This window comes from Lepisma saccharinum, chromosome 5 (assembly GCF_977018435.1).
Source record: "Lepisma saccharinum chromosome 5, izLepSacc3.1, whole genome shotgun sequence".
Lineage (NCBI taxonomy): Eukaryota > Metazoa > Arthropoda > Insecta > Zygentoma > Lepismatidae > Lepisma > Lepisma saccharinum.
In genome coordinates this window covers 74,770,903-74,793,548 of record NC_139233.1, presented here as the reverse complement: position 1 = coordinate 74,793,548, position 22,646 = coordinate 74,770,903, and the positions used below count along the sequence as shown (strand labels likewise).

The following is a 22,646-nucleotide window of genomic DNA, read 5'->3' as shown; positions in this document are numbered from 1 at the left end:
ACTGGACCTACAGTTTAAAGTGGAATCCGAACCACTGTGTGTGTCCACCGGGAATCGAACAAGGCTACGATGCTACCAAGGCAAAAATAATTACATTTACTTATTATTTTTTTTAAAGAAAATTAAGTCGAAATGGGGATTTATAACCACCATAACACCCATTTCCAGATTGTATTTGTTTATTTAGCATCTCTGTTCTATCTATTTAATTGCGGAGGTGAGAACTTTTCTACTACAACGTTCAATGCAAGTCGTGCTTAATTTTCGAAGTGAAACTTCATAAAATATTCAGGTATTTACACACGCGGATACAGATATATAAAAGTTAGGTTTCGTACTAAATTATCACTTCCATGAAATATGAAATAGTTAAATTCTTTCGTCTGTGTTGAAACATCTATCATTTGGGTGTCTTGGAAATGGGGGGGAGCGGGAGCAAGGTGCACAATGCTTTAAAGGTTACCCATCATAGGCGCTGATACCATGGGGCTTGGGGGGCTTGAGCCCCCCAATGTTAACGATTTGGGGGCAGAGATCGCCAAATAATTTTGCTTAAGAGGATCCAATGTATTACGAGGGACATTCCGAAAGTAAGTTTCATCATTTTTTTCACAGGGAAGCTGTATTACAAAGTGAGAAAGCACATTGCCATAACAAAAGACAATCTTTCCTGAATTCACAACAGGAGGAGCGACAGCAGAGGAGTGATGGCGCATGCGCAGAGTGCCGAAGAATAGAGATAAGCAGCAGACCATCGTGCCCGAGCTCATTCGAGTGCAAACCAGTATGGCTGGAAACGTGGTCACAAATGGAAGTGCGGCACGCTATTGCCACACACTAAGCAAACTGAAGTCCGTCATTCTATGCAAGAGACTAGTGGTTTTGTTCTTGGACGACAATGCAAGACCCCACACAGCAAGGGTCACTGCAGAACACATTCGTCGTCTGGAATGGGAGAGATTGAATCACCCGGCCTACAGTCCCGATCTTGTCCCATCAGACTTCCTCTTTTTCCTGCGTTAAAGTCAGCACTATCAGGACGTCACTTCGGAAGCAACGAAGAGGTGCAACAGGCTGTGAAGAACTTCCTTAAATCGCTGGGCACCGATTTGTACCAGGAGGGTTTCTTGAAATTGATTCACAGTACGACAAATGTATCAATGTCAGTGGTGACTATGTGGAAAAATAGCCAAAAGATTGTATTTTGTTATAACATTGTATTTTTCTCTTTTTAATAAAGCTTCCCTGTGAAAAAAAAAATGGCAAAACTTACTTACGGAACATCCCTTGTATTTTGTAAAGTTTACTCTGAATTGTGCCACATTAAATACACATTTGAAATGTTCTAGACCATCAACTTTGGGGGGCTGAGACCGCTAAACCATCAACTTTGTGGGGGGCTATGACCAGATACAGCAAAACACATGACATTACTATATACTAAGTATATAATTGTGTGTGTTGTTAACATTTTTTACTAAAAAGAGTTTCAAAAGAAGATGTGCATGTACTAGGAGAGTGGATGGGACATTCGGGCTACAAATGGCTCTTAAGTGACATTCAGAACGAGATCATTGATATATAAGGGAGATCTGTTTTGCGCTCCATGGTAGCAGATATTAAAAGTCGGGAATATTTTGCTATTATGGTTGACAAAACTTGTGACATATCCATCCATGAACAATTGACATTCTGATTCGAACTGTAAATGAAAATTTTATTATTTTTGAGGAATTCATGGGCTTTTACGAGATTCCGAACACTGAGGCCAAAACCTAAAAAAGGGAGGGAGTGAGTCATTCATTAATTTATTTGAGTGATCAGAGGCCCCCAATAATTTTGACAAGTCGGCGCTCCTGTTAACCATAATCAGTTGCTACCCCAACTGCTGAGGTCACTGCATGTTACTGGACAAAAGTTACAAGCAGCATTTATCACTTGGAAATGAACTTTCAAAAATGATGCTGCATGTGTTGATTATCACTTGGAATGGACCATTTATCTATAGCTTACATCATGCCATCTCAGGGTGAAGCATGTATGACATATTCTGTGCAATTAATTCACTTGATGATGTTGGCAACATCTAAAAACTGTAGGAAAAGTTATTTGCTTCTCTGTCACAGATTGTTTATTTAGTTCATTGCTAGATGACAGCACCATCAATACAATCTTATATCATAAATAGTTTCTTCATAACAAACACGTAAAGCTGTTTGTTTTGCATCCCTACATCCTCATGCTCTCCCTTCTCCATTGTTTGGGTCTGGTGCAGGACACACCCAACCACATATGCATTAGTACACCTAAACAAAATGGTTAAGTTAGGAGTGCTTCCTTTGCTTGCTTATCAATGGCCTGTACATTGATATCAGTATAACCATCAGCTTTATTTTTATTTGTTATCCTTGTATACTAATACTAATATGATACTTGTGATAATTAATATCTTACCTATTTGTAGTAAAGTTCTCAAATCCAAAAATATCTAAAACACCAATAGCACTCCTTGCTTCTGCCTTAGGTTTGTAGATGGCATTGTTAATTTTGTTCACGATCAATATGAACAGTCTTCCATAGATTCCTTTTACGAAAGCATCCCTCACATCTACCGATTGGTCCTTGGAGAGTGTTGATACCTAGTGTTATATGGAAAAGATTATAATTATATCAAAATATAGAAATGTTGCAAAGAACATGCCAGCTACATCAAGAATTTTCATCCTGAAAAATCAGGGTTAGCAGAACATTTCATCCAGGAGGGCCATAGAATTGACTTCACAACCACCGAGATCATCAATAAATCATCAAATTACAAGGACCGTCTCATCAAAGAAGCAATAGCCATTCACGGGCAAAAGGAAAACCTCAACAGGGACACGGGACTCAAACTGGACCCACCCTAGTTAGCGATAGTTGACTCGGAGGACGGACGATGGAGAAACACCACCTGATTAGCCAACCACCTACGCCAGACCCCTCCCACACCAAATGCATGTAACTTCACCCTGACTTATCTCTGCACTTCAATCCCTGAAGATGAGAGTGACGTTAGCTCTCGAAAGCTCGGAAGCCTATCCTGAAATCACCTGGCTGATTGCCCAAGAAAACCTCTTCGACATTCGCCACCAGGAAAGTTCAACAATTATTTAAGGTAACTTTTGCCAAGGGTCCTTAACTAAGGAAGCAAGTCAGTCAGTCAGTCTCTCATTGTCTCTCTCTTTCTCTCTCTTTGTGTGTGTGTGTGTGAGTGTATGTGCATGTGCATGTCTTTCTTTCTCTCTCTCTCTCTCTCTTCGTGTGTGTGTGTGCATGTGCATGTCTTTCTTTCTTTCTTTCTCTCTCTCTCTCCCTCCCCTGTGTGTGTGTGTGTATGTGTGATTGTGTGTCTTTCTTTCTTTCTCTCCCCTATCTCTTTATGTGTGTGTGTGTCTCTCTCTGTCTTTCTTTCTCTCCCTCCCTCTCTCTGTTTGTCTGTACGTGTATGCATCTTCCTAACTCTTGTACTCTGTAAATCTTCACAGATTAGGGTGACAACTTATTCAGCACGTAAGAAACAATTTTTTGATATCTACTACTATTAGTGGACAGTCCAAAAATGTATTATGGCATCTTTACATCTGTAACATAGTAGAGACTCATATTCTTGAAATATTTGCCACCAAAAGCTCCAGTTCCTAGTTTCAGTCTGAGTATGGGTGGTCCTTTGTGAGTGTTCCTTCATCAATTTCATCCCATCATCCAACGATTTCAATTATACTAAAGAGTCAGAAAAGTGACATTGAAATAAGAAAACCACATAAAATATTATTGAAATAGGAAGCTAAATATACACCCAAATTTTAGTATCCACTCTGAAAGCACATGGGCAGATGGGTGAGTATAATTTTGTACTTTTAAAAAAAGAAGGTTCATACTGAGTACATCCAATATTTTAATAAGTCTACTAATTTCAAATAGTTTTGTTAGAAATAATGAAAAGAAACAATGTAATACTTACAACAGTTTCCCCATGAGCAAAAATGGTTTTACTTGTCAATGCTTCTATTAAGGGCTGCACAGGAACACCTAGCAAAGTTGCTACCCTCTGAACATTTGAACGATCTGGAATTTCTGTTGCATCTAAATTAGCTGTAAAAATTCATTAACAGTGTGGTATATTAATCCTTTATACTTGAGTAAAGTAAAATAAATAAAACTAAAATTAACCTTGTAGTGCAACAACTCTTAAAGAGCCAAAGTTAAGTGCAGGTTTTTTTTCCTATTGCTTGATGCATGATCAGCATATCAAGTTATCTGGCTTTCTAAATCAGAGCGTCACTCTTTCTTTTAAATTGCTCCTCAGTTGTTCTCATGGCTGTGTCTACACTGAACTTTTGAACCCAGGACTTCTTTCTGTACAAATGTATTGCTTGTCAAATGTGAAACTAACATCAGATATTACATTGGACTTGAACAACCTGCATGCACTTGTGGATGTCAATTAGTGTTCTGTGTAGTTCAAACTTCTCACCTGCACACTGCACCTCAATGCCAGTAAGCAGCAGAGCATGGGTTGAGGGGTGCTTGCATTAAGATGGAAACAATACTGTGGGAGAAGGCACACTCCTTTTCACAGAACCGCCTCCTGTTTCTTCTACCAATGATTACAATGCCACACTGCACTGTCACTCATGAATCAGGCAGAATGAGAGATTCCCCACTGCATAAGTGTGACCTACGAAGTCTCCTACCTCACTCACTCCCCCTTTCCACCCCTCTTACAATGCTACAGAACTGCTGCTTGGTCTGCAGTCTACACATGCAGAAATCCTGTAGGATGACGAGGCCTGTATTACATCCTGCTAGTGCCATATTTACGATTTCATTTAAGAGAGGAATACATTTTTTTAACTGCAAATTTGTGTATGCATGTCCAGCCTTCAAATTAAATATTCCCTAATTGTGCTGCATAACAATTTTTAAGCCAACATGTAATTTTAACCATAATGTTTGGGGGATGGTGCTCATGTTTGATTAACATCATGCTGTCAACTGTCACTGTAACTTACATTTTATTTTTATTATACTCAAATGAAGTACTTACTTCTACATTTTTAGTTTGCAAAATTTCATGCACATAAGTTTAAACACATACAAACGTAAAGTCTTGTAAAGTTTGTACATACACAAACTACAATATGATTGAGACACAACAGTTCCTTACCTATCACAGCTGCCTTGTATTTAATATTTCCCATGTGTAACAATGCTGCCAGCAGCTTAAAAATTTCGAATATTTCCTGATCAGAAAACATAAGAACCTTCATTGCTGATTTGATTTCAACAAATTTTACTGCATCATCAATTCCTTCACATGTCACACTTCCACCCTGTGAAAGATTGTTTACAACTAATATATTAAATCTGAATAAATCTTGCAGAAGTATTGAAAAGATTGTTTCAAAAATAATGTAAGGATAATATATACTTATAAACCCGATAGTCTTAATTATTAAGCTTTTACTAATATTATATAATTACAGTTTAAAATATGTCTCATGGGCGTAACTTGGGGCCTAATTTTGAGGGAGCAGAATCAAACTTGGGGCTAGTTTTTGAGGGGACAGAATTTGACTTGTGCCTTAATTTTGAGGGGGCAGAATCAGACTTGGGGCCTAATTTTGAGGGGCAGAATCAAGCCTGGGACTTAACTTTGGGAGAATAGATTCGAAAAGTTATCCATCTCATTAAAATAGAGCCCATGATTATTTGCTAAATAACTGTGACGTTTGTGAAATCACCAATATTACTCTTTATTACTTTGCTCGTCAGGTTCCCTAACTTGTAAATTTTAATAAACCTGAAAATTGTGGGAGGCAAGTGCCCCTTATTGCCATGCTAAGTTATGCCTATGCTTTGGCTTACTTAGTAGGATAATGCTTCATTAATATCATATACAATATAATCTATGTATTATCATCTAGCCTTCCTCTGACAACCGTCCATTTTGTTATATACAGTGATCTAAATGCACAATCCTATGTGTCTGTGTAAATAAATATATTTAGAATTACTTGAATGCTTCATGTAATCAAAAGATCCTGCATGAGCATACTGGCTTAGTCTGTCCGAAAGGTACAAAGAATAGATTTTGAAGTATGGTCTTGACGGAAGTGACGTCACCTAGTACAGTTTGAAAGCATCAAGTTCACGAGGTATCGAGACCACAGGGCAGAGCATGCCAAGTTGCATGCTCGGTCACGTGACAAGCGGACTTGCTGTTCATTTGTTTGAAATCACAGAGGTAGAAAGCCAGTAAGTTGTTTGTTGCAGTTCTTCTAATGTGTGGAAATGTATGTATTAAGAACATTTGCAAATGCTATGTGATTTCTGTTGTGAAAACAAGAGTTTAAAACGTGGAAAGCCAATGTGTCCTCAGTTATATCTACTGATCATATTTGGCGCTGCAGTTGAAGTACAGTTCGAAAGATTTTTCACTTCCAGTCCATGACTTCAAGACTGCACTGCGAGACCATTCTTGAAGTATGCTCACTTCAAGTACGGTCTTGCATCTTTGGGACATGGCTTTAGTTATGGGGATCCGGGCACTCTACACAAGAGTCTCAATACCAACTCAATGTAAAATCAATTTAAATGTGTATAGATGTTCATCTACCCTTAACTTATTAATTCTATATTCTGATGGCCATTTTCAAACGTGTTGAGTGCTTTACTCATGATGTTGCACCAGATATCAAAGCCATAGATGGAGATTACTAGGCCCAGGATGAGAATAGAATTTGAGCTTCCCCTCCCCCTCTTTGGAAAAAAATGCACCCTGCTCATCTTCCTTTATATTATTTCTTAGAATCTTGTATATCAAACACTCTAATTAACATATCATACAGTCAGTGCTGTGTGGTTATGTCGACACCTGGGGTAGCAATCAGTGGCATGCTTAAGGGGGGGTTAGTGTGGGTCATTCCCTCCCTTTATCACCCAGTATTGCAAAAAAAAAACGTCAAAGACAAGGAAAAGATTGCAAAATGAGGAATGACTACTAAAAAAAGTACGCATAACTCCCACCCCCCTTTCAAAAATCAACAACAATTTGATTTGACAACTAAGTCAGAGATCCTGGGTTCAATCCCAGCTTACCCATAGGTGTTCTTTGTGTGTGTCCCTTCATCAATTTTATTATATCATCTTCGTGATTAGCCAAAAGTGGCAGAACAGCCAAGTAAAATAAACTAAAATTAGGTAATAAATCAATGATTTGATTTGATTTTTGTTACTTAGCATTGCATTTTTGTCACATTTGGTTAATTGCGAAGATGATATGATGATACTGGCCTGTGCATGAGTGTTTCTTTGTATCCACCCTTCACCCATTTAATTTAATCAACGTTCATCATCGTGGCAGAAGTTAGGTGAAGTGATGGAAGAACAACACTAAAAAATAATAATAATAATAATTTCCTCCCAGTGCATCTGCAGGACACTGTGAAATCAGGATTCCAGAGTTCTCTGTTTATGATTGTCCCTCGTGACTTCCATAAGCTTATTAGCTACTTAACGTGATTGAATCTATATAGCTAGAAAAAGTGATGGGAGGTGGCAAAAATTAAATATATTAAAGGGGATAAACAGGTTACAAAACACACTTTTTTGTAATTTCTTCAATAATATTCATTTGGATTTTTGAGTTCTGGGATAAATTTTTCACTCCAAATTATTTCATTATTAACTGCAGAGTACAACATATAAGAACAAGAATGAGCGCTTGTCATGGGTTCGAATTCTGGCCTGGATTGTTCTTTTTTCATCATATCATCACTCAACCTCATTATCGTGATAACCAAATGTGGCAGAAAAGCTAAGTAAAATAAACCAAACCAACAACAACAATTAGAACATGCATTCTCTTGCCCAAATAAATACATCCATAGTTTTGACTGTTTAGCTTACCAATTGTTTTTATTAGAGGCCAAGAGATTAGTATATTTAATTAAAACACTACTAAAACAAGAGCGAGAGAGAGAGCATGAGCAAATATTTGTTATTTAATCATCATTATATATTCCATATTTGAAAAAAAGAAAGAAAGAAAACTTAACATTTTTGTCTGCACATAATAATAAAATAATAAAACTACATCCCATATTACTTACATATTGCACAATGTGTAAAATGTTGTGGTGTAAATACAGAAAACATAAGTACTACAGAAATTTTCCTGCTGAGTTATTTAGAGGATTTACAAAGGAATCGAGGGGAAACCAATCCCCTATCTGTTTCTATAGGAGATAGACTGGGGTACTTGAAACCACGACCTTTCAACCATTGCAGCGGGGGGTGGGGGAAGGAGGTAGAGGCAGAAATCTTCCCTTTCCCTTCCAGCAGCTGTATTCTACCTGGAACTGGTGAGGTGGAGGAAAAGCCAGCTAGAGTAGCTCCTTGCAGCCTTGCCCACTGATCGCACTGAGGGACGAGAAGCACGTGAAAAATAAAAGTATGAACTGTGGCTTCAACAAGACAATAAATATTGTGATTTGAAAATAATTAGAGATGTGAGATTGATTGATCTATCTCTGCTAGACTAGCTACTCCTCAGTGCATGTAACTGCATACATAATTACTTTTATTTAATATAAATAAATTTGTTTTGACCGTCATACAATTTTTTGTATTGGAAGCAAACCAAGCAAGAAAATTTTTCTGTATTTTTTTTCTTATTTCTGTCAGCACTACATGAATAAGAAAACATTGTTTTAGCTTCCAAATTCTTTTGCAGAAACTTCTTTGAAAGTTTTAAGAAGAAGAGACCCAACATTTCTAATCCATGAAACTTTACCCTAATTGCCTGTATGGATTGGTTACAATTTCTTGGTCAAAAGCTGTTATGTAGTACACTCTACTCAATAAAGCATTTTGCTCCTTTCTTACCAATACCAAGCTCCAGAGTTCAATGAGATAATAATGGGATTGCATCCAGAGAACATCCACTTTAATCCACTTTGATCCAAGCATAATGTAGACTTTGCCAAACTTTTGCTAAACACAAGATTGATGTCATAATTGGGTTTAATTAAAACACTATATCCAGGTTGTATTTGTAGAGAGAGGGATAGAGGAATTCAAAACTTCACATATGCATGTATGTTAATAAAATTAATATACTCACACCAGTGAGATACAGGTACTGGGAAGCATCCCCCAAGTCGAGTTTCTGTTTTTCATCTCTGCCTAGACCAGCTAGCATGCAGTAGAATATATGGTAATTCCTTTCGTCTGTGCTTTGGGAGACAATGCGGGATTTCTCCAGTAGGTACTGCTCTATCTTGGCTCCCTCTATCACCCCCTGCTTGTTGAAGTGGATGTCGATGTACTTGCCAAACCTCGACGAGTTGTCATTTCTAATGGTTTTGGCATTTCCAAATGCTGTGAAAAGAAAAATGTATAATAGGTGTTACATTTGGCCTCCAATAGTGTAAGAGCACTGTCAAATTTCTAGTATATCATCATTTGACTGACTGTTTCATCCACCTGCCATGACTTGTAGGAGACACACCCCCATTAGTGCCAATCACGTCATCTATCTTCTCCAATAATTAATTCTGTTGCAACTGGAGGTCCTGCACTGCACATTGGAAACTATGGTGGCACTGGTAAAATACTTATGATCTACAATGCCAAGGCTTTCTTGACAGGTTGTTTGTAAATATCAGGACCATTCAGCCCTTTACTTACTATAGTGTTCCTACAGAGTAATGTATGTGCAACACTGATCTTGCTATACTGGGTCGACTGTCAGCCGAGATTTGAACAAGAGTTCATTTGAATTATTTCAATAGTTCAAAATGATTAAGTCTCTTGTTATTATTTTGTGTTGATGTAGGCAGAATGTACCCAAGTAACCACAACCATTGGGCCAACTGCAGTTTTTACTTTGTTAATGTACTTTTAACTTGTAGTCACTCACGAGTCCTTTGTCAGCCACCATGGATGAAATATATCTCGGTGCTGGGATTGGTGCTTATTGATGGATTCATTCATTTGCTTTACTTTACTTCGCTTCTTGTGCCACTTTTGGATAATTTGCAAAGATGGGGATGAGTGATGATATGATGAAATTGATGAATGGACACTCACAAACATCCACGCCCGGGCTGGGATTCGCTAATAACCACTCTGCCGTGGGGGCCTGCAGGAATTGCTTATTGTTTGGCTGTTTGGCTGTAGCAGAACAAGAACATTCTTACAGGTATTCTTGTGAAGGTGGCTCAAGATCCATATATGTAAAATAAACAATGTTACGTGCAGACTAACTTCCATGAAAGGTGAAAAACTAAGTAAACTCTATAAAGTTTTTTTTTTGTGCTACCACTTGAAGGTACCTTGAAAACAATGATACCATATGAATAGACTGTGCTGTGTATATTTTTTTTATTTTACACCAATAATATGTACTAGATTTTACATTTGGCCCAACATAAATACCACATTTTGGCCCAATGTAAAAACCACATGTTGGGCTAATATTGGAACCATAGCTAAAATTACATTTGCCCAACAGTATGTTCTTACATTTGGCCAACCAATTTCAGTACACTTTTGGTTACTTGGGTAGTCACTGATGTTTTGCAAGACATACAATATTCTTATCCACTGATAAAATGTTCTAATCACAATTTGCATTAATTTCACTTCACTTTAAAGACATATTATACATAAAGTAACCACAGATAATATTAATAATAACAATAATATGTAAATTAGAACAAAACCACAACCTGTTATTACTCATGAATGGGGGAGTAAAAGTAACATACCATAGCAAAACAGTAACATTTTCTTGAATTTAGTTTTGTTCAAAATTTCTGGGCATGGAATGGGACATCCAGGCCTGTGGTCAAGTCACAATGTTCTAAACTGCTGGATTGGGATGGTGTATCTAAGCCCAGAAGTTGTAACACAAGGCATACATAACAGATTGACCAAATCTAGTTCAAGGCCCTCATTATGATCCACAAAATAATGTTGTGATGAAGTAACAGTGAGTTGAGTGCCAGGGTCCATCAGATGGTTTCTCTTTGGGTGATGCATGGTGTAACGTCCCACCAGCAATGTTATCTAACTTTCAAAACTTAAATCTGCTATTCTTTCTTTGAAATAGATCCCCTATTTGCCTTCGCAATACTGGATAAACACCAAACCTGACACTCGAGGTCATCAAACACAAAATACCACAGGAGCTTGATAAGGTAAAACCTACATACAAAATGGAAAAAGTTAATTGCGTGAAATGAATGTCAAAAATTATGAATTTTAAACATCTAAACTTCAAATAAAGTACAACATAATGTGTTTCCAACGTTCTGCTGAAAAATACATTACATTTATTATGTATAAGCATATGCAGCACATTTACAACAAATCACAAACTGTAACATGTAAAACCATCTTGTTCATACCTTATGGAGTTATAGAAAGCAACTAATAAATCAAACTAGATCTTGCAATTAAAAAGTAACAATCAACTATGGAGCAAAATAACCAGTTTTGGACCATAGCTTATCAAGTTGCTGCAAGATCAGTTTGTTGAGTCCAGTAGATGTTGCTATCTGGTTTTATAGATCACAGTGTAAAACCAAAGACAAAACATAGAAATTATTTTTAATGTGTCACTGAACCTCACTAAGCATTCTTCTATTTACAAATTATATTATTTTTGTAAAGGAATATGCGATATTTGCTTCACAAATAATGAAAAAATTAATACAACATTAATATGAGTGTATGAGTACAGGATTGCCATTGTTCAATATAAAAATCAAAATTAAAGGAAAAGTAACATAATAAAATGTATACAAACCTTCCAAAATAGGATTAGCCTCCAAAATCTGTTGCTCAATCCATGAGTGCTTTCCACTGATTGTAGCCAAATATTGAAGAATCAGTTTTGTGCTCTCAGTTTTGCCTGCTCCACTCTCTCCACTGAAATTAATTATAAAATATTGCATTAATGACAATAAGGATTCAAATCAAAAGAAAAATTGATTACAATAATTTTAAAGAATGATCTGAAATTGACATTATTATTTATATTAATCTGGAATATTAAGGTCCAAAATCAATAAAAAAAATGGAAGTAAATAGTAGAACACCTATCACATAAATGAAAATTTCTGAATTTTTTGGCCTGGTGGAATGTTCAGACCCATAGGTAGAATATTATTTGGGGGAGGGGGCTCATCCCTTATCACCAGCTGCTATCTAAAGGTGAAAAAGTGAAGAGTTGAAGCCCTGAAGATGAATCTCTCAGTATATTACAACTTACTATGCAAAATGTTTAATCCTACTAAGAAATATGGTAACATTGTCACCTTCTAATCAAGGGATCGCTGGTTCAATCCCGGTGGAGGCACATAGCACAGTGGTTCAGATCCCACTTTAAACTGTAGGTCCAATCCCGATTAGCTTTTCTTTGCATAAACTGTACTTAAAACAACAACAGCTAAGAAAGTAAAATTAATTACCACTGTACACTATTTAAATTGCACTTTTTTAGGATTTCAGGGTGCTCCTGAGCCCTCCCCCCGGCTGTGTGCCTGCACATATTCACTGAAGAAGAAAAGATGGTGTCATACTGTAGACTGCAAAATATCCTTTTCATTTTGTGGTAAGGGTTTACTGTTTCCTTCCATTTCTATTTATCTACTCTTCTGCATCTCTTCCTTTCTTTTTTCATGTGTTATTGTCCAAAATAATACATTAACAATTCTCCATGTGATGAAACTATTTCCTGATTGTATGTATGTTTCTACAATGCTACAGGATATACAGGGTTATTATAAATGATGGACCCATTTTCAAAACGTCATAGGTAGGGAAGTACAGATCCAAATTGAACAAGCTATATACCAATGGAAAGAGGAAGGTTCAAAGTTTCTGGTGGGCAGCGGCCGGCGGGCTGTGGTGGTTGCGGAAGTGGCTGGTAGAGTTCGCGATAGGACCGTCTCTGTCAGTTGTGAGCGAGATGGCGACCTTGGAGCACAAGGTTTTCTGTGTGTTTGAGTTTGCGAAAAGTGAGTCGCAAATTGCAGTGCAGCGGGCATTCCGTACCAAATTCGGTAGCAAACCACTAACTAGGAAAAGCATTAGCCTTTGGTTTCAGCAATTTCAAGCGACTAGAAGTGTGTGCAAAGGAAAAAGCACAGGCCGACCGCGTGTGTCAGAGGACGATGTCCAACGGATTGAAGAAAGTTTTGTGCATAGTCCCAAAAAGTCTACCAACAGAGCTAGTCGAGAGCTTGGAATACCCCAACCAACGGTATGGAAAGTTCTGAAAAGACGTTTGCTGTACAAGCCCTACCGATTACAAATGGTACAGGCTCTCACACCCAATGACAAAGAGAAGCGTATCGCATTTTGTGATGATCTGCTAGCAAAGATGGAGGATGACGCATTTCTACAGTGTATAATTTTTAGCGATGAAGCCACGTTCCACCTCAGTGGAAAAGTCAACAGACACAATGTTCGCATATGGGGTTTGGAAAATCCACATGCAACCGTGCAACATGAAAGAGACTCACCGAAGATCAACGTGTTCTGTGCCATATCCAGTGCAAAGGTTTATGGACCATTTTTCTTTGCGGAAAGAACTGTAACGGGAATCACGTACCTGGACATGTTGGAACAATGGTTGTTCCCTCAAGTTATGGAAGATTCCCAGGACTTCATCTTCCAACAGGATGGAGCTCCGCCCCATTGGCACCGATCTGTATGAGACTTTTTGAATGACTCCCTTCCTCAGTGCTGGATAGGTCGCAGGGGAATTGAGGACCTGGCTCTGCACTTCTGGCCACCCAGATCTCCGGATCTCACACCCTGTGACTATTTCTTATGGAGTTATGTGAAGGAAGCTGTTTACGTCCCGCCTCTACCAACAACTCTGAACGATCTGCGTAACCGGATCACTGCTGCCGTGCACTCGGTAACAGAAGATATGCTTACGCGTGTGTGGAACGAGTTTGGCTACCGCGTCGATGTTTGCCGTGCAGCCAATGGTGGCCACATTGAACATTTATAACAGTTACAAACATTGTGGTAACAAACTTTGAACCTTCCTCTTTCCATTGGTATATAGCTTGTTCACTTTGGATTTGTACCTCAATAAATATGATGTTTTGAAAATGGGTCCATCATTTATAATAACCCTGTATAAAGTATACGAGCATGAAGCCCTGTTTTTCACTTCTCTCTTCAACTCCTAGATTTAAATATTTTCCTAGCCAGCCACTGGGTAGAGTAGTTAAGGTGAGGTGTGACAATTTCGCACCAGGTATGCATTTATTTAAATATCGTCAGAATAGGCACTGCTACTATAGAAAATTCACACATGCTTTGAGAGTATGAATTTCTCTCCATGTTGCAAGTGGAAGCGGTTTTTAAAGTTGATTATTAAGCTAGATACCGTTTGATTTGGTGTTTTAAGTCCACTTTGTACACAGTAAGGCTAATTGGGACTGAACCTACAGTTTAAAGTGGGATCCGAACCACTATGTGCCAATTAAGCTAGATACAATGTTTGAAATATGTGATGAATAAGTATTTACAGAATCCCATGTATTCCTTATGGAGAGACAACTTCAAATTTAAGTTACAGCTAAACAAATTGGATTTTAGACTATTTCTAGCACAAATATCATCTTCAATGGTTCCTCTACCAGATCATATGTTTTTTCTGCTATCTGAAGTTTGATGTCCCCAAGAAAATGAATAAAATAATCCTCCCATAAGCATAATGCATTTCATCTTGCCCTCTACAGCCATCCTGGCAGTGTTGCCAAACCTGATGTGCATAAAAGAGCTAAATTTCACCTTAAATTGAGCTAAAGTTGATTTTCAAGGAGCTAGATTTACAAAGGCTGGATAAAGTGCCTTCTATGGTAATTTTAATTGTCAAGGGGGTGGGGGCGCTGTTATTACCGGTAACTTTAAAGAGTTGACAATCTATTCTTAGTTTTGACCGTCCAGATCTGATGGCATCACCCATCTCAATAATCCACCGATGGTTGTATGAAATCGAAAATAAGGGATTACCAGATAACAATATTGTCATCTTCACCTCAGCCAAGTCGCAATATAAAAGTAGCTGCGGAGGTAAGAGGGGATGGGGTGACACAACCAACATAACAATATCGTGTCATGTGCAAAATGTATACACATGGCAAAAGTTGGTCTAAGTGGGCCGGGGTTAGTGATGGCATCATAGTGGGGCAGGGGGCGGATGCCACAGTTCACAGACAAACGAGTGCACGAAAGAGCCAGACCTGGTCTCAAAAGAGCTAAGTTGGCAACGGTGCTCCCCATCTACCTCAGAGAGAAGGACCTAGGGGAAATTGTCCCTCTCCATCTTAGTATCATACATTAAGATACCACAGATTCTAGATTCAAATTCCAAGTAAGTTATAAATGTATGTTCATTTCAGCTCATCTTCATCATCACAATTAACCTAGATAGGTAGAAAAGCAACATATAATAACAAAAAATTGAATCAATATTTCCTTAAGTATTCAATTTATAAGACACACAGTTTTAAGCTTCAGAATACTTAGGTCAGTTGTTAATTTAATAATGTAGTTTAGGGATTAAACCAATTAATTGGCATGTTAGTTTGAGGTATCATAATTTTACAGATTCAATATTTCTATAAATATCTTGTAATGAAAATATATTTTGTTCAAAAAAGCTACAAATTAAGTATTAACATTTGGCCTGAAAAAAGATCCATAATAAATTCTGAAACATTGGTACAGAATCAGTGGCGGATTAAGGATGTTCTCTCGGAGGAAGGGATGGACATCCATTATGACACCCCTTCCCCACCAAACTTTCGGCTCACAGCACACTTCCCTCACAAACTACAGTTCTACCATATATCATAAAATCACTGTCATGACTAAAATGTTCGAGACCCAGCCGTGTGTCGTGTTTTTGCCCCACCACCCCTCCCTAGCCATAATATTTCTTGCACTATGAGGGAGGTTACAATTATGAATTCCATGCTTATAATGTTTTTAAGTTAGAAAATCCACATCTTGTGGCTGATGTTTATTGAAAGAAGTTTGCATTTTACAACAAAGCAAATAATGAATGTTCATTTAACACATATCGAACAATCAAGATACAAGAAAGAAGTAAGGATATTAAATTCAGCATAACATAATTGTTTGAAAAACTAAAACATTCGCTTGCATGCTTTGGCATGAGCAAAGTGTTTCACAGCGTGTTCAATGTTTAGCTGTTCCGTTTACTTGTGCTCATTGTTCAAAATTGACATGTTTGTTTATCTTTCCCGACGAGCACTATTCTGCAGATAATATTTTATTGGCTGAAGTTTTGAAAGTGCACATTCTACACAGGTCACAGTTATGGGTAAAGTGAGGATATCAAACAAGTAGTAAATTAATCTGGGCAAGAAGTGTAATAGACTTGTTCCAGGATGAAAGTAGTGACGTCACGAATGGTCTCCAGTTTTGTGATCAGAGGCATACCAAAGTGGGGTTGATGGGAGTCATAACCCCCTTTTGTCCCAGTATTTCTAAAAAAGAATGTACACCCCCTTTCGAAAATCCTGGGCACGCCACTGATTGTGATATCTTCCATTGTACATATAGTATTTGAATGTATTGGGTGTACAAGATTAGAACTAACGTTGCTGGTATTTTGAAGTTCGATTTTGATAAATCAAGGAGTACCGCAGGACAAAGAAACAATTTTGTTAAAGGCCCGCAAAGTCTATTCAATCTTGGGGCATCCTGCTGCAAATAAGTTTAACACAAGTCTGTGTTACTTAATAAGTGATACATTATTGTTTTCTTCAATTTCATCTTTATTTAACTGTAGAACTAAAAGGAATATTCATTCTAAATTTTTTAAAGAAAGTTGGATGGGGTCCACAACCCCAAAGCTTGAAGCACCACTTGCACCTCCGGTTTTTATAGCACTGTATAAAATACTACAACATTTGCTCAGCACACGAATTATTCTAAGTTCTTTAACTTCAATAAAATAAAGAATAATAGATTTCTAAAAAATCACAACTAATTGATTTTTTATTACAATAGATGTGACTGTCAGGAACAGTGGAGCAGCTTAACCTATATCTTGTTCCAACAGGCAATAAAAGCACTGCTTGCTCTGTCACCTCGCCTAGTTTTTAGCTCTTGGGTATGTCATAAAAGGCCTCAGTGTTTGATATATATCATTCAAAATTTGCAAATTTATAAATAACTAAAAAGAAAAAGCCGTTGTGAGAGGCGCAGAAGAAGAATGATGGCCTCCTCAAGCCTCTAATTTGCTCTTGCAGAAAGCTACTGAGATTGATAGTTGTAGTTTGACTAAATGTTTTCATCATTACCCTAGTGGCATTCAGGTACATGTCAGCTGCTCTCTTTCTCTGGCTACAGCCTTTCCACAGTATGCAAAAAATGAGTGAGGAGGAAGAGGTGACGGGAGTATTTTCTAGATCCCCTGTGAAGGGGCGATCATCTCCCAACTCCTTTGATCCACCATAGTAATATTATTATAGTCCTTCATCTTAAGTTCATTTCGTGCTTATCTTTCATCGCCCATCCCACTTCCTTCGTCAACCTTACGTTGGTTCATCCCTGTCTCTCGTTGCCTCCTATGTGTCCTCATCCCTCTTTGTCTTGTTGTCCCCTTATCATTTGTCACCCCTATCTTTCATCATTCTTATCTTTATTCGCCCTATGTCTTTCGTCGCCTCATACCTTTTGTTGGCCCCATCCTTCGTCATTCTTATCTTTGTTCGCTCCTCCTCTCTCTCATCGTCCTCTTATCATTCATTGCCCCTCTCTCTCTCTCTTGTGGCACCCTTATCATTCGTCGCCCCTATCTATTGTTATTCTTATCCTTATTCGCCCCCTGTCTCTCATTGCCCCCTCTCTCTTGTTGCAACCTTATCATTCGTCACCCTTATCCTTCATCATTCTTATCTATGTTTGCCCCTTGTCTCTTGTCGCCTCCATCCTTCATCATTCTTATTTTTGTTCACTCCCCCTGTCTCTCATTGCCCTCTTATCATTCATCATCTCCATACTTTGTCATTCTTATCTTTGTTCGCTCTCCTGTCTCTCATTGTCCTCTTATCATTCGTCATTCTTATCTTTGTTCACTTCCCTGTCTCTCGTCGCACTCTTATCATTCATGGCCTCCATCCTTCATCATTCTTATCTTTGTTTGCTCCCCCTGTCTATCAACGCCCTCTTATCATTCGTCGCCTCCATCCTTCGTCATTCTTATCTTTGTTTGCTTGCCCTGTCTCTCGTGTCCTCAAATCACTCGTCGCCTCCATCCTTCATCATTCTTATCTTTGTTTGCTCCCCCTGTCTCTTGTCGCCTCCATCCTTCATCATTCTTATCTTTGTTCGCTCCCCCTGTCTCTCATCGCCCACTCTCTCTTGTCACCCCTATCTTTCATTCTTATCTTTCATTCTGTCTCTCGTCACTACCTATCTTTCATCACTCCCTCTCTCTTATTGCACTCTTATCATTCATCGGCCCCATCCTTCTTCATTTTTTCTTTGTTTGTCCCCCCCCCCCCCGCATCTTGTCATCCCCTTATCATTCCTCACCCCTATTTTTCATCCTCCTTATGTTTATTCACCCCCTATCTCTCATTGCCTAATACCTTTTGTCGCTTCCATCTCATCCATAACGGTAGTTCTTTGGAAAAGACCACAATATTTGCCTTATTGCATTTCAACCATGCATATTATTGAAGAAATAAAATAAGTCCCTTAAGGGTCTGTCGCCCCTCAGAAGTGGGGTGCCCTTTATTCCACTCTTGTATGATCCTTAATTGACACTATGTGTGTTATATTTAATTCAAACTGTGTAAAAATATTTATCAATATATGAAAAAATCAAGTAGGTCATCAGTGGAAGTTGCCCATAATGCACCCTCAAGGGCCTCGGAGGGGGCGGTCGCTCCATTTTAATCCACCCTTGTACAGAATATTATAATAATAATGCTTGTTTGAGCATCATAATGTGTTTTATTAGAAATGGGGCTGATTAATGACTCTTTTGCTATCAATATAGAATGATATATCAGTAAAATTGGTGGTAATTTTACCAATCCAACATTTGAGTGGCTGTAATTGAATATAAAGTTTTGTCATTTGTTATTATTTTTATGAATATAAAGATATAATTCATATAACCAAACTCTGTAAAGAAAATTACTCCCAATACTCTAAGGCAAAACTAACTTCAATTACCTGGTTACATGCATTGAAGTGAATGAACCATTCATATTCTTGATGGAATATGAGGCAGTTTTATATCAGATATCAGTAATATTAACTGCAAGATCATGGGATAGAAAATGCAATTTGCAGCATCTTGCAACACCGATTTTTTTTCATTTTGATGTCCTCTACATACTGTGAAAGTTGTCAGTCTTGCATAGTCACACCCCGTGTATTTATGTTCAAGACAATTACAAGTAGAAAAGAATAAAAGTTGTAGTAAAATAAATTCAGATTGACTGAATCTCGTAAATAATATTGTACTTATTTTCTTGAGTATTTTGGGAAAATAACAATATCTGTTGAAAGTAGTTCAGGCAATCTTTTGCCCTCAAAATCTAGCGCCACGATTCTGCTGTGAAGTGGATTCTCCTATTTACATATAATCGTAAGCCATTCTATGATTGGCACAATCTAGATCAGTTGCAGACAAACCTTGATGCTGGAGAAAAATAAAGGTTTTATGATTCTGCTCAGTGGCGGAGAAAAGGGACCAGACCTTGCGGTACTGGTAGAGAGCTAAATGCACACACCCCTCCATATGGTTGGTTTTGTATTGTAGTCATTGAGGAACCTTTGTTCCATAATGTAAAAATCATACAAAATTCCCCTTTATGCAAATTAATGTTAAAAATTAGTGACACTGTAACAGAAGAAACCATTCAATAATAAAGGGGTTCCTATTTCTCGAGTGTCAAACAACTGTTTTTGACTCATAAAAGAAATTCAGACAATTTTAAAAATGTACACGGTATTCTACAGGAAGTCCTACACAACCAGTAGCTACAATGTGTGCAGTGGCGCAAGAGTCTTCCTTTATAGCACATAGTGTCCGAGCAGAGACGAAAAAACTTGGGACATGGATTGAAGGGAATGGACTTTCCCGACTAAATCGGGATGTCTGATAGCCTTGCATCAATGGTTATAAATCTAAAATTGCCAAATATTGCAGACTGCAGAATTCTGGAGCCATTCATTTGTGTAAGAACAAAATCGAAATTCTTCTAAAATTTGAAAAATCATTAACGTTATTTTCATATGTCTTTATACTTTAAAAATTAAAACTTTTCATGGCTCGAGGGGGGGCCATGGCCCCCCCCTTGGGTATGGGCCTGGCAAGATGTAAGGTAAGGTAGGGTAAAGTTCCTCGTGCATATAACACTGTGCCATGAAGACACATTTAGAGGATAGGGGGATAGTGCTCCACACATTCTCAATCTCAGCTATCATGGAGGTGATGTGATCAGCACCATGCTCCAGCCACTCCCCCCCCCCCCAGGGTTGCCCCAAGGTACCCATTGATTTGAGGCTGAGTGATCTCCGGAGCCACTTTATGCTGGGAAAAGACCAGAAAAATTCCAACGTTAGATCACCCACCCCAGGAATCAAACACATATGGCAGTCAGATTCCCTACCGACTATTAATATACTGTTAATATACAGTTTTTTTCTTACTTCATAACAGGTTAATAGTTTCAAAATGGATAATACAGTGGAACCCCCATTTTACGTTCCAGAACTTTATAATTTCGTGCACTATACATTCAATCTTCATGGTTCCAATAGAGTATAACGTTATAAAATTTTTCTGAGTTTTACACTTGCCTGTATTTTGAGCTCTTTTCACATTGGTTCCCTGAAATCGATGTTCCACTGAAAATTGCACAAACTATCAATGTCACTTCACCAAAATGCATGAGATGTTCCAGAGTTGGTATTTTGAATACATCTGGTAACACTGTTAAGTCTTGTTTCCATGTTAATAAAACATAAAATGCTGACCAAGGCAAAATTTATTCTATAAAAAATATACACTAAAAATGTAACGTTTCCACCCTCTAACAGGGTCTTCTTCAGATGAAGTTTCACAATAAATTGTGAATTTATGTGGTCAGCATTTTATGTTTTATGAATACATCTGGTGCTCCAATACTCATCCTCATTAGCTGAATAACCTTAAGGGGAAGGAATTGATATTAAATAACCAAATACAAACAAGGAAAGAAAAAAAAACTAGTAAGAAGAAAAAGCATTCTCTACCTTATAACTATACACTGGTCACTTCCTGTGCGCTTCATGTGAGTGTAGCTGCTGTCTCCAATTGCAAATATGTGTGGTGGCAGTTCTCCTATTTTTCTGTCTTTGTACAATTTAATCTGCTCGGTTGTGTAAATTGGTAGTATTTGGTAAGGATTAATGGCTACCAAAATGGAACCTGTGTATGTCTGTAATAAAAAATATATATATTTGTAATATTATTTGAGAATATGAATTTGTTATTCAATCTAAATATCTGTTGCCACTATTAACATGCCAAAATATGAAACTATTAAACTGCCTCAATGCTCAAGTTGAGTGGCTGACTCACAATCTTGCTACCAAGGTTTTAGGTTAGAGTCCTGGCCTGGTTATGGGTGTTCCTTTGTGAATGTTCCTTCATCAATTTCATGTAATCATCACAGTTTATCATCATTGTAATTAGCCAACAAGTGACACGAAATAAGTAAAGAATATAAAATAAGGAACTGTGTACATAAAATTGAGGTTATAGTACAATCATTTGCAAAGATAGTCATAGACAAATCGTTCATTTCTATTTTCGTTTCTTTATCTTCTATTTTCTATGTTGCCAACCTCTGTAGTGGAGTAGTTCACACAACATGTTATGATGCCAGTGATTCAAAGTTCCAATGCCGGTCTGGGCATGGGAGTTTTTTTTGTGATTGTCCCTTCATCCATTTCAATATACAGGTGATTCAAAATTTGTGCGACATAGGACAACTTCGTTATTTGTGCAGATATCGAAAAAACGATAGAGGGCAAAATTGTTGGACATATGTTTGAAATCATGACCGTGATGTTGCATTTGTATTATTTTCATTGTGTGCTGGAAACAAGAACAAAATTGTTGGAAAATACGTTTTAAATCATGACCGTAATGTTGATTTTTCTTTTTTTTCAGTAAACAACAACAATGTCCCAGTACACAATTCAGGAAAGGGTGGAAATGGTTCTTATCCATGTTGCAGGGATGAGTCTATGGGAAGCTGCGGAGGAATATCACAGACAGCATCCAGATCAACCACAGCCACATCATGCAACCATTGGTCATTTACTGGAGCGGTTCAAGGCAACAGGCAGTATCCATGACAAACGACGGTCTGGGCAGCCACATACAGCAACAGATCATGCAACCTCAGCTAGTGTACTAGCTAAGCTGACAGTCAGTCCAACACGGTCAACATGAAAAATGGCTCAAGAATGTGGTATCAGTCAAGCATCCGTGTCCAGGATACTATCCAGAAATCATTTCCATCAATATC

The 22,646-nt window shown here is 37.9% G+C and overlaps 1 protein-coding gene across 1 annotated transcript in view; it reads right to left on the bottom strand.

The window, feature by feature from the left end:
* Positions 1–22,646, bottom strand: part of LOC145987887 (myosin-VIIa-like) — a 197,887-nt gene that overhangs the window by 130,572 nt on the left and 44,669 nt on the right. The window contains exons 4-9 of the mRNA XM_083122679.1: positions 21,364–21,548; positions 11,858–11,979; positions 9,167–9,423; positions 5,207–5,372; positions 4,001–4,131; positions 2,455–2,639 (exon numbers count right to left, since the gene is read on the bottom strand). Of these exons, the coding sequence (XP_082978805.1) occupies positions 2,455–2,639; positions 4,001–4,131; positions 5,207–5,372; positions 9,167–9,423; positions 11,858–11,979; positions 21,364–21,548 (1,046 nt within the window). The remainder of the gene's footprint in view (positions 1–2,454; positions 2,640–4,000; positions 4,132–5,206; positions 5,373–9,166; positions 9,424–11,857; positions 11,980–21,363; positions 21,549–22,646) is intronic.